At 37.3% G+C, this 13,907-nt stretch overlaps 1 protein-coding gene across 30 annotated transcripts in view; it reads right to left on the bottom strand.

The window, feature by feature from the left end:
• tou (bromodomain adjacent to zinc finger domain 2B toutatis) overlaps positions 1–13,907 on the bottom strand; it is a 107,079-nt gene that overhangs the window by 41,244 nt on the left and 51,928 nt on the right. For 14 of the 30 annotated variants that reach the window (XM_088271099.1, XM_088271092.1, XM_088271097.1 and 11 more), the window contains exons 19-22: positions 13,470–13,597; positions 11,553–11,688; positions 9,944–10,030; positions 3,928–4,590 (exon numbers count right to left, since the gene is read on the bottom strand). In XM_088271099.1, the coding sequence (XP_088127225.1) occupies positions 3,928–4,590; positions 9,944–10,030; positions 11,553–11,688; positions 13,470–13,597 (1,014 nt within the window). The remainder of the gene's footprint in view (positions 1–3,927; positions 4,591–9,943; positions 10,031–11,552; positions 11,689–13,469; positions 13,598–13,907) is intronic. The other 16 variants (XM_088271106.1, XM_088271110.1, XM_088271107.1 and 13 more) reach the window with 3 other exon arrangements.

The raw sequence follows: 13,907 nt of genomic DNA, 5'->3' as shown, positions 1-13,907 counted from the left end.
TGTCCATATAAATAAAAATGTAATTATTTGTTTGTTCAAAATCTTAAATCTCCTAAAGTTATTTATCTATTGCTCTGAAAATTTGACACAACGTTGCATTCAAATATACGATAGGGTTAACCCATGGTTAAAAAAAAACAGTTTTTTTTTGCGGCAATGCAGCGCCATCTATTGTGTGTAACAGCAAAACACAAGCGGTGCTAAACATTTCTTATGGCGGACAGCATGCTTTTTGACAGCTATTAAAATATTGTACACCCACAAATATCGTGAAATTAAACATGTTAGAAATGTGTGCTTTATTTTTTCATTCCTTTCCATTTAACCAGACTGAGCCACGGCATCGCGTGGGCGGATATTGGACTGATCACCTCACCTTCATGCGATTAACAATCATGACAACACTCCGTCGATACGATGCAGTGCCCTACGCACCACTGGGTACAGATAAGAGTTAGAAAGTAGTGCATTTCACAACATATAGGATGATTTAAAAATGGCATACATTATACTAAGGTTATTTTTTACTATTTAAAAGAATGGACTAGCAACCAAAGAGAAAAACTATATAGATAACGCATCACAAAACTATTTAGATCATGCATTACTAATACAGCTACGATAAAATATATACTTGATTATAATATACAATAAATACATATGTAATTTTTTTAAATATAAACATATATAAAAATATATTTGAACACTTGTTTACCAACAGTTGTACAAATTGCATTGATTGAGTTACGTATCAATATTTTTATCAACATCTCAACAGAGACAAAGAAGTTACCGCAGCGGGAATGTTGATGTCTAGGTATTTACAGGGCTCACAAACAATCATTGGCCGGTTTAAATAATCACTTTAACCACCGAATGACGTATCAATATTTTTATCGTAATCTCAATAGAGACAAAGAAGTTACCGCAATGTGGATGTCTAGGTATTTACAGGGCCCACGAACGATCACTGGCCGGTTTAGGTGATCGCTTAAACCACCCAATGATGGATTGACAGCTGGGAATCGACATCGCAGGAGGCTAAATCCCTCGATTGTTGCGTGGTATGATGGATAATCCTGAAATTATCCGGAACATCGGTCTGTATGTTCCCGATAGTTACCTAAGACAGCGTCGGCATAGATTTTTCACATTCCTATATACAGGACCAACCTGCCGATGGTTATGCCTGTAGGAAGAGCTACCGCTATGTTGAACAATATCTCTTTGGATATTGATGTGTTCCATGTGTCTGAAGGAGTTTTCCGAAGCGGTATTCTTCTACACCATTAGCAATAGTTCTTGCATATTTTCGATTTTTTCTATTTTAATGTCTACGCTTTAAATTTTTTAGTTTGTAATGTATATGTTAATTGAAAATAAATAAATTGAAATTAAAAACAGGCCACGAGGCTACACCAAGCAGCAGAAGAAGAAGATAAATTCTGCTTTTTCTTCTTTCATCCACACCCAATGGTGCATAGGGCACTGCTTCAAATGGACCCAGCGTTATACACCGTTAGACACACGGCAAAATGGTAAACGACTCAATTTTTTCAACAATTTTCTGATCATTTTTTAATGTTTTAAAATTGAATAACCAGCAAATAAATAACAAAAAACAGGAATAACCTCTACTTTTAGAGGCTTGTCTGCAGGTAGGATAGTAAGGATAGGGAAGGCAAATGTGAAAAATACATCACAAACACCCAGACCAATTGAAAATAAATCTTTATTGAATTTATTTCGCAATTGGCGGGAATCAAACCCGTGACATCGTTTCGCAGTCGATCATCTACCCAACTACGCCACGGCGCCTGCCTGTCACATATCGCTCACTCCTTTCAACAACGTCATATATCAAAAATCGTCAATTTTCAGTTGTGCATATTTTCGGAATGCCCAGAAAATGTACTATATCCCAGAAAAAGTTTGTTTTTGTATTTTGAAGAAAAGGTATTGTTTAATTATTTTTTTAAATATGCTAAATATTTTTCAAATGGAAGAAAAGAGATCTGTTGCACAGTAAAAAGTTCAATGAGTAGCTTGATATTTATTTTTAATACTTTTCATTATAATGAATAAAGAAAACGCTTGTTTTATACCACTTGAGTTTTTATTAAAGACTACATGTTTCAGAAGTTAAACTTCCATCATTCAGGTCTGTATTATAACTATACAGTTATTATACAGACCCGAATGATGGAAGTTTAACTTCTGAAACATGTAGTCTTTAATAAAAACTCAAGTGGTATAAAACAAGTGTTTTCTTTAATTATTGTAACATGTCTTACCACAAAGTTAATGCCGAAACAATAAATAAAACATTTCATTATATTTTAAACTTTAAAAACGATCTCCTGAAAAATCAAGTTTTTTGATATATGACGTTGTTGAAAGGAGTGAGCGATATCTCACATAACTCAATCAATATTATAACAACTGAGGAAAAAAAAAATACATATATAAATATATATATACAGACAAATAAATTATAATAGATATATATATGTTTGGTGAGTTAGTATGTAGTTAGAAGCAGTCATCTCTCTCATACGTGCGTCACGCTCCGACGGCGGTGCATTTTGTGCAAAAGATTAGAGGGGAGACAGGACAGGTAGAGGCCAGCCACCCGCGTATCATTGACAAGTCGCATTCCCAAACCCGTGTGTTAGAGGGTCCCCCGTTAGTGCCATATGCGCGGTGGGGTGTAAAGGACTCCTGTACATCGAAGAGGCGATTCAAGGGTGGGTCTCACGGTAAGGTATCACGAATTTTGTCAATGTTTTTTTTTTACTCATTATTTCGGCATTCACTTTGTGGTAAGGTAAAACATGATTAAATTCCAAGTAAAACAGTTGTTTTTTTAGTATTATATTGTCACAACTAGTTTCGGAAGCTATGGATTTTAATATAAAGCTATGAGTGTACGTAAATGTGCCGGGTTGTGGTCCCGTGGTTAGTGTCGCCGACTCTTAAGTCAGAGTTTCTCGGTTCGAACCCACTCTACCACAATTTGATACCTATTTCTAATAATGAGCCGCTCAGGCTCACAGAAATAGTTTGAAATTGAAATATTTGTGTAAATAATAATAATAATAAAACCCTTATCCGCACCCCAATGGTGCATAGGGCACTGCATCATATAAACGCAATGTTATCTTGATCGTTTTACATATGAAGGAAAGGTGATCAGCCCACCGCTTCAGGTACCAGTCCAGGGTAATATTAAATAAATATTAGAGTGAAAAAATCACTTATATTTATTTGACCCCCCCTGGGAATCGAACCCGGACCTCCAGAACGGTAGCCGAGCGTGCTGACCATTACACTACGGAGGCTGACAAATAATAAAGTGTAAATAATAAAAACACAAATATTTCTCTTTATAATTAAAAAAATTTAAATATATATAATGTGTATTCAAACCCATAGATGGAAGCATCTGTAGCTTCCGAAACCAGTCATAACGATATAATACTGGAGTTGTAAAAAACAAGTGTTTTTAATTTAAGTTTTACTTAAAAAATTAGACTATTTCTAAAATGTATTGCGATACATGTTTCAATGCATTCCGCATCGTTTTAAAACACCGTAATGATGCAGAATGCATTGAAATACGTGTCATATTAGATTTTAAGAAATACTGGTATTTGCTACGTAAAACTTAAATTAAAAATGGATAGATTTTACTACAAAGTGACTGCCGAATCAATTAATGAATACGATATCAAGTCATGTTTCTTGTGAAAATTGTACAAGTTCAACCTTCCCGAATGAGACCTACCGTAACTTGTTGCGTTCGCAACATACCGCCCCGAAAACAGAAAAGAACTTTATGCCCCACCTTGTATATAAGTATATATATACGTATAAGGATGCTTCCGTTAATTGATTACATTTATTTTCTTGTTGTTTGAAACATACCGACGGCGCTGGAGCATTCGTCATCGTAGCGACGTCCGTCGGCGAATCGTCGTCAACGAGATCGATTACGATCACGGGGTCGCTGACGGTACGATCGCTCTTGCGGGGAGATGCGAAATTGGGCATCAGCATCAGATTGCTCGACATGTAGTCGTTCTTAGCGCTGAGGTATTTCTCCTCCAAGACTTTGAGATCGTCGAGTTTGCTGTCTTCTTTGTTGGGCGTTTCTTTTTCTGCCCAGTCGCATTCGCCGGATACAAACTCTCCCATCCGCGAATAAGAGTCCAAGATGCGGTTCATCAGATCGTCCTTCTGCGAGGGCCTGCCGACCTTCGTGACGGATACGGCGCTCCGTTTGATCGCCTCGGGTTCTTGTTTGACGGCCACGAGTTTGAAGTCCTTCTTGGCGTCTAGTTTGGACCGCGGGGCGGCGAAGCTCATCGCGGCCGTCTCCGCAAAGTCCTTCATCTTGTCTAGCGCGTTGTACTGCTGGGGGGCGGGCACGGCCGTGAGCGTGAGGCTCATGGAGGGCATGGTGACGGAAATGGGCTTGCCGGGGGCCGAGGAGGAGGCGATGGCCTGAATGTTTTTCCAGAAGCCGATGGTGGTTTGGTCGTTGGCGCCGAGCACTTTCAAACTTTCGTCCGCTCGCTTTACGCGCGCCTGGCCGCCGCCAAATAATAAAAAAAAATGAAAAAAGGGGGAATAAAATGTCTGCCAGTTAGTCGGGATAACTTTAGCTACGCACAAATCGACACGCCTTACATATAAAACCGTCTGCAAATTGGCACACTTCTATGTATCAAATTTCATAATACGGCAATACTTGCCATATTCCACAAATAATTTTATATTTTGCACATTTCGCTCACTCCTTTCAAGAACGTCATAAATCAAAAAACTTGATTTTTCAGGAGAACGTTTTTAAAGTTTAAAAATATAATACAATGTATTAAAAATAAATACCAGGCCGCTTATTGAACTTTTTACTGTGCAACAGATCTTTTTAGGTAAAACCTGAAGGTTTTTTCTCCATTTGAAAAATATTTACTATATTTAAAAAAATAATACCTTTCCATCAAAATGCAAAAACAACATTTTCTGCCTTGTAGCGGGTAAATATTAAGTTAAAAATATTCTTCTTTTGCTAGGATTTAGTACATGTTTTGGGCATTCCAAAAACATGCACAACTGAAAATTGTCTTTTTTTGATATATGACGTTCTTGAAAGGAGTGAGCGATTTACACATTGTTTGCGCGAAACAATTAAAAGCGTCTCTTACATACTCCAGTGCTATTTCATAGTGATATTCCTGTGCCAGAGAAGATGTTTTTACGCAAATTGCGAGACATTGCATTTTACTTGTCATTAAATAAATCTCGACCAACTAAAATATTTAAAATTTCACAATACATAGTTGTTTTATTTGATAAAAATACCCTACAGATTCTCTGTACTGTAATCCGAACGCTTATTCAAACAAAAGGTTTCTCCATACTCTCTGAGAAATTAAAAGTAGCCAGTTTGAGGTAATCTCTGCTTTTAAAATATAAAACTAAAATAACTCATCGTACACATCGTTAATGTTTTAAATTTTACTAAATTGTTTGTCCGCCTTCGTAGTTTAATGGTCGACACGCTCGGCTACCGTTCTGGAGGTCCCGGATTCGATTCCCAGGAGGAGTCAAATAAATAAGTGATTTTTTTTACTCTAATATTACCCTGGACTGGTATCTGAAGCAGAGGGCTGATCGCCTTTCCTTCATGTGTTGACGATCGAGATGACACTGCGTTTATATGATGCAGTGCCCTGTGCGCCATTGGGTGCGGATAAGGATTGGAAGAAGAAATTATTACGTGAAATTTCTGACCTAAATTTAAGTTTATTTCTAACCCTTATCCACACTCCAATGGTGCATAGGGCACTGCATCACATAAACGCAGTGTTATCTTGATCGTTAACACACAAAGTAAAGGTCTGCCCTCCGCTTCAGGTACCGTTCCAGGGTAATATGTATTGAATAAACATTAAAGTGAAACAATCACTTATATCTATTAGACCCCCCTATGGGAATCGAACCCGCGACCTCCAAAACGGTATCCGAGCGTGCTGACCTTTACCCAAACGGAGATTTATTATTATTACTACAGATTATATCATAACAGATCGATTTCGCTTTTTTTTGCAGATTCGGCATTATCCGTGAGGCGTGTCAAAATGAATAAAAAGAGGTTGAAAAGAATTTTTAATAATATATTATAATAAAATAGGTATTAGTATATAAAACAAATACTAAGCAAATCATCAATGATGTTTCAATACACTCACATTCTTACGATTTGACTTCCACATGTTTTTCTCTCATCAATCACCGAATGGTGCATGGGGCACTGCATTGGCACGGAGAAATTGTGACAATCACAGAAAAAATACTCACAAATATCCAGCCGGGGATATGACCCACGTATTGTATGGGAACCACATTTTGCTAATCACTAATATTACAGAATAGATATTTTTCAAGATTTATACTGATATTTATATTTATAAAGATGAAGAAGGGCGACATGTCATTTAGCTGATTAAGTGATCACTATAAACACCGTGTAACATTCACCATTCTACACACGACTGATGATAATGTAAATAAAATTTTGAAAATTGTACATCTCTCAAGCAATAAAAATAATTTCCGTTTAAACTTCAAGATAGACATCTATAGTTCAAAATGGGAAGTCAGGAGCGGAATGGTGATTGTTACACGGTGCATGAAGCGATCACTTAAACAGACCAATGCACAACCTTGTGAATATCCAGATTTAAACTTAAAATTCTGCATTCAACCCTAACTATACAACAACACCTCAGGGTCTAGCAATTCATCAAACAAAATACTTTTTCTTCTTCTTTCTTTTGTTGGTAATGGGCAGTAATTTCATACTACGATACAGAACATAATTCCAGATTCTGCGATTTTTGTGAAAAACCATATCTGGGGGCTCTTGTCACAGTAATGTCGACTCGCAATATAAACTCAATAGCTCTCAACATTCCCCAATTACGACACATTCCAAAATTCCAAACATTCAAAAATTCCAAACATACCAAAACATTCCAAAATACCAAACATTCCAAAATACCAAACATTCCAAAATATCAAACATTCCAAAGTACCAAACATTCCAAAATACCGAGCATTTTAAAATACCAAACATTCCAAAATACCAAACATTCCAAAATACCAAACATTCCAAAATACCAAACATTACGAACTATCAAACTTTTCTGCGTACCAAACTTTCCAAGAAATACAAAACTTTCTGGAGCTAATAAACTTTCCGAACCATCAAACTCTCAAATATTCCACTTTTGGAAGGTTTCATCAACGTCGAGGCGATATGAATAAAATCTTCACTTCTATCGTCACCTGTCTGTATTTAATGTACCGGAACCCTTTGTGAATACACCAAAATTAAATCCAAAATCGTATTGAAACAAAATTGACAATTTTTTTATCTCATGCACAATCTTTGGAAAGGCCAAATTCCCTACGGAGCTGTTCTATGTATTAAAAAAAATAATCTATTTTAAATACATCAAAATTATATCTGAAAATATATTTCATTCTACTACAGAGGACTTTCAAGAAGCAACACACAAACTAATTTTACACACATATAACATTTAAAATACAATAATACAATACAATAATCCCCTCAATATTAAAAAATAAAATAATTCTATTAGCCACTTAATACATAGCTATGAATAGAAAAGAAGAAGAAAAAATGACTTCATTCATAATTTTCCTTAAAAGTAAAATATATATATTGTTAGTCTTATACGTAAGAGGGCGTTGGGAACAAATTTAGAATCATCCATGAAAGTTGTTTTCGACGAAAACAACACGTTTTAAAAACGTCTCAAATAATCTGTGTTTTAACAAAACAGCTTTTATTTTTTTTTACTTTGAATAACTGGAAAACTGCTCGCGCGGAGCATTCTAATTTTGCAGCCAACGCCTTCAATATAAATTAATGGAAAAAGAAATTATACTCGGTTGTCATCGAAAAACTGCACATTTTCAAACTGCGTCAAGTAGGCAAGTAAGTTTTCATTCAGTCTTTCAAATATTTGTATTTATTTTAAATAAATAAATTAAAAAAAATACATACATGATAAACATATGTAAAAAAAAAAAATTTAAATAATACGTTACAAAGAAGAAAAAACATATTCATCAATTGCCAAGAATTTAATACGAGAAATAACATATAAAAGAGATCAAAGGAAGACCAAAAATAAACTGTTTTAAAAATTCAAGCTATATATAAGTAAAAGTTCAAATTAGTCTTTTTTTATACTCAAAATGTAACTTTGTTTTAAAAGCACTATAAATATTTATGTCCGCCTCCGTAGTGTAATGGTCAGCACGCTCGGCTACCGTTCTGGAGGTCCTGGGTTCGATTCCCAAGGGGGGTAAAATAAATATAAGTAATTTTTTCACTGTAATATTTATTCAATATTACCATGGACTGGTACCTGAAGCGGAGGGCTGGCTGATCACCTTTCCTTCATGTGTAAAACGATCATGATAACACTGCGTTTATAAGACACAGTGCCCTATGTACCATTGGGGCGCGGATAAGGGTTTTAATAAAATAAATATTTATAGTGATTTTAAAACAAACTTACATTTCAAGTACAAAATGGAAAATCACAAAGTTAGTGCTTCAAATATATATTATAGTCTATTTTACTTGCGACACCGGGTTTGGTGCCCTATGCACCATCTGGGTGGATATAGGGACTGAAGAAAATGTATATTGAATGCGGAACTAACTCGTTTGAACGGGTTTTCTATATTTTTGGCCAAGATATAAATTTGTTAGTAAATCGTAAAGAGTATGGGAACTTGTAGAAGGGACATATAGAACTAAAAAACCATACATTTGAATCGGGTATAAATTTTAATTGGATTTTTATTTCATTTCAATGTTTTAATTCTGTTTTGGCTGGAAATGAGAAAGAGACGTGAAGAACGAGTAAAAAGGGAATAAACACGACAATAGGAAATAAATCAAAGACAGCGAATGGCTCGTTCATTTTGACTATGGAGCACATTTTACACCCCACATATGCCAAACGGTCCCATCACATCAAGTCAAAATCAGTAAAAATATTTACATATCCATCCCTGAAGATGACAAGGTGCTTTTCGAAAGCGTTTGGAGAAGAGTACCAAAAATTAAAATGGATAAAAATAATGTTTCAGTTATGTTTTTATAAAGTTTTATAAAATGCGCCACAAAGTATTTGCAAAAACATTTTTTTTATAAAAATGGTATTTATTTCAAATTGTCCAGGACAGTAATATGCATAGTGTTCGCCTCCGTAGTGCAATGGTTAGCGTGCTTGGCTACCATGCTGGAAGCCCGGCTTCGATTCACAGGGGGGTCAAAATAAACACAAGTGATTTCAACTTTAAGAAGTGCGAGACTGATCGTCAATCAACAATCAAGATGACATCGTATCGATATGATTTAGTGCCCTATGCACCATCGAGTGCAGATAAGGGCTAGAAGAGTAAGAATAAGAAGTGAATTCGGATTAAATAAATAAGTTTGAATCAAATATTCATTTAATGTCGCTGAAGCACAAGACAGATCATCATGCCTTCGTGTGATCAACGGATCAATGTAACGCTGCGAGGCAGTGCCCTATGCACCATTTGGCGCGGAGAAGGCTCAAAGGAAGAAGAAAAATGATCAAATTATCGATCGACAATTCAAACGCATCATTCTGACGCTGCGCTCTCTGTATAAAGGAAAAATTTCAATTTTCCATTCCTCGTAGGTAGGTAGGACACTGTCTGCTGGGCGTGTGGGATGATAGAGGGGTAGAGAGTTAGATCCGAAGGGGTAGGGTTGAGAGAGAGAGAGAGAGAGAGAGAGAGAGAGAGAGAGAGAGAGAGAGAGAGAGAGAGAGAGAGAGAGAGAGAGAGAGAGAGGTACCTCGATGAGCTGAAGAGTGCGCGCCTCCTTGTCTCTCCGCGCCTGCTCGGCCCGCTCGCTCCTCTCCTGTTCGCGCGCCAGCCGCGCCTGCACAGACCAACACTACCATGAGAATAGCTTAATCTCAACATGTACTAATGAAAGACTGTTTATATAATCTCAACATGTACTCATGAAAGACCGTGTCTTTAATCTCAACACGCATTGATGAAAGACTGTTTATATAATCTCAACATGTACTCATGAAAGACGGCGTCTTTAATCTCAACATGTACTAATGAAAGACTGATTATATAATCTCAATATGTACTAATGAAAGACCGCGTCTTTAATCTCAACATGTACTAATGAAAAACTGTTTAAACATTCTCAACATGTACTAATGAAAGACTTTATATACATAATCTCAACATGTACTTATGAAAGACTATTTATACAATCTCAACATGTACTAATGAAAGATTGTTTATACAATCTCAACATGTACTAATGAATGACTATTTATATAGATAATCTCAACATGTTCTAATGAAAGACTATTTATATAATCTGAACATGTACTAATGAAAGACTGTTTATATATTCTCAGCATGTACTAATGAAAGACTGGAGCTCAGCGAGCTGCTCTCCGGCGCTACCATCGCTCAGGGAGGCGTCCTGTCCAACATCTTGGACATGCTCCAGACCGAGAAGACCGAGAAGAAGGGGCAATAATATGGCGGCTTCTCATTCCCCCCTTCAGACTCAGCCGATTGACGACATTTTTCTTTAATATTTTATTACTCTCATTATCATTTTCATATCACAATCCATATCTGTATAAGAATGTATCCTTGTGGTTGTTTTTTTCACGAAAATGGCGCTATATAAACTATACAAAATTATAATTATTATTATCATCCTTAGGGTGAATAATCCAATGTATGATAGAATAAAAAGGCAGTGACACGGACATTGGAAGCTATTAAATGCAAATTCACAGTAAAATTGGGATATAATATTTTTTCACAGTTCCTAATAATTTTTGCAACTTTATTAAATCATATCCGCTCCCTAGGTGGAGCATATAGAGTCCACAAACTGTCTCCAGGCTTTTCTGTCGGCTGCCAGCTCCCTTGCGCCCTCCCAAGTCAGATCCGCGTCCCGAAGTTCTGACGAGAACTGCCGACGAATTGTCAGCAGTGGTCGTCCTGGGCGGCGCGAACCTGATGCCTTGTAAAAGAGGCAAGCTTGATGGCGGCTCTCGGGAGGCATGCGGAGTACATGGCCAAGCCAACTGAATCGCCCTTTCTTGAGGACAGTTGTGACCAAGATTTGCTGCGTCCTACGCCTTATCTCTTCATTCCTCACAAAGTCAAACCACCGCACGCCTAAGATTCTCCGCAGACACCTATTTGCGAAGCTTAGTACACGGGTGCTCTGGGCCATTGTAAGTAAGGCCATGTTTCACAGCTGTATAAGAGAATAGGAGCAATGCAGGCATTGTATAGACAGCATTAGCAAGTTAGTTTATAAAAAAATTAATCAAGTGAGGTCTGTCAGGAAGCCTAGATGCTCCTGTATCAGATCCGGGAATGCGGTTTGGAGCATTATCGTCATTCTGACTGACCTGTTCGCGGCCCTTGGCGGCGTCCTTGCGCGCCTCCCTGGCGGCCTGCTGCTGGCGCGCCAGCTCGATGCGCTGCTCCACGGCAAGCGCGCCCGCGCCACCCGCCGCGCCTAGCGCGCGCCGCGCCTCCTCCAACCTGCGCACACAGTCACAACGTCACACCAGACTCGCCCGCGACACACCCAAACTTCTTTTTTAGTTTGCCATATGTGTCAATGTTTGTCCGCCTCCGTAGTGTAATGGTCAGCACTCTCGGCTACTCGGCTGTCCAAACTTAAAACACAGTAAGGGACATTTTTTTGTAGTACGTTTTTTTGCATTTTTGGACTAAGGAGAATCTACTTAGTCCAAAAATGCAAAAAAACGTACTACAAAAAAAATGTCCCTTACTGTGTTTTGAGTTTGGACAGCCGTACCGTTCTGGAGGTCCCGGGTTCGATTCCCAAGGGGGGTTAAATAAATATAAGTGATTTTTTTCACTGTAATATTTATTCAATATTAGCCTGGACTGGTACCTGAAGCGGAGGGCTGATCACCTTTCCTTCATATGTAAACGATCAAGATTACACTGCGTTGATATGACGCAGTGCCCTATGCACCATTGGGGTGCGGATAAGGGTTTTATTATTATTATTATTATCAATGTTTACGAATTGTATTATGTTGTACTTAAAAATGTAACTTTATTAAATAAAACAACAAAAAAAACATTAAAAAAACTGATATATTTCTTGGTGGAACTGCATTTAACTTAAACTTGAACTTAAACCAGCCTATGACGGTCGTCAGCCCCGTAAATGCCCAGACTTCCGTATTCTTCTTCATCTTTGATGAGATGTCAAAAAATAATATGAAAGATAACTCCTATAATTGGAGATAATCCAGATTTGTGAACAAGTACTTGGACACACTCAAAATGTTGTATATTTTTCATATTATGAAAAATTCTTTTTGCCATCGTGTATTAATCTTAATTTGTCCGCCTCTGTAGTGTAATGGTCAGCACGCTCGGCTACCGTCCTGGAGGTCCCGGGTTCGATTCCCAGGGGGGGTCAAATAAAAATAAGTGATTTTTTTCGCTCTAATATTTATTCAATATTATCCTGGACTGGTACCTGAAGCGGACTTTTCCTTCTTGTGTTAACGTCAAGATAACACTGTGTTTGTATAATGCAGTGCCCTATGCACCATTGGGGTGCGGATTAGGGTTTGAATTGAATTGAAAAATTGAGTATTAATCTAAAAATGATAATCTAAAATTGTCAAATAGTCAAATAGATCAAATCCGGCTCACAGCGCATTTGTTGCGGAGCCCTGATCTGTACTACAAGAATACAAATGAAATAATGCAGAGATATATTATTTCGAGAAATAAAAATACTTTGTGTTTTGATCCACTCACATTTTTAGTAACCAACTAGTTTCGGCAACAACCTGTCGCCCTCTTCAGGGTTTAATTTATGACTAAACATATGTATAAAAAAGAAACAGTGCACAAGTTGTTGGGTTTCAAAAGGGTAGGAGGGGGTAATGGTGTTTTAAGGAGGGGTAAGAGCAAGGAAGGGGATAACTCTGTTTAGGTTGGGTTTGATTTTATGGGAAATATATTCAAACCCAACCTAAACAGAGTTATCCCCTTCCTTGCTCTTACCCCTCCTTAAAACACCATTACCCCTACCCCTACCCATTTGAAACCCAATAACTTTTACACTGTTTCTTTTTTATATATATGTTTAGTCATAAATTAAACCCTGAAGAAGGCGACAGGTTGTTGCCGAAACTAGTTGGTTAATAAAAATGTGAGTGGATCAAAACACGAAGTATTTTTATTTCTCGAAATAATATATCAATATGATTCACAAAGTTAATGCTTTCAATATTTAAAACAATGCAGAGATAATTTAGATAGATAGATACCTCTTGGCGACCTCAGTCTCCGACATCCCCTCCTGGCCTCCGACCTGCAGGAACCTGCCAATCAGGGGTCGGGACGAGAAGCTGAAGTTCTCCTTCTGCAAGGGCGGACACAAATTCTTCTCCAGGTACTGAAAATTTACAAAATTCCAAATCAGAAAGTTTTTTTCAAAGAAAACGCGGCATACGGTGTTTGAAAATGATGCGGGGTACATTGAAACACGTGTCTCGATAGATTAAAAAAAATAGTGGTAGTTGCCAAGTAAATATAAACCCTTATCCGCACCCCAGTGGTGCATAGGGCACTGCGTCATATAAACGCAGTGTTATCTTGATCGTTTACACACGAAGGAAAGGTAATCAGCGCTCCGCTTCAGGTACCAGTCCAGGGTAATATAGAATAAATGTTAGAGTGAAAAAATCGCTTATATTTATTTAACC

This window comes from Brachycentrus maculatus, unplaced genomic scaffold, assembly GCF_059751285.1.
Source record: "Brachycentrus maculatus isolate JH-2025_06_01 unplaced genomic scaffold, ASM5975128v1 h1tg000420l, whole genome shotgun sequence".
NCBI classification, from domain to species: Eukaryota; Metazoa; Arthropoda; class Insecta; order Trichoptera; family Brachycentridae; genus Brachycentrus; species Brachycentrus maculatus.
The sequence above is the reverse complement of the archived record's forward strand: the minus strand, read 5'-3'. Positions and strand labels throughout refer to the sequence as shown.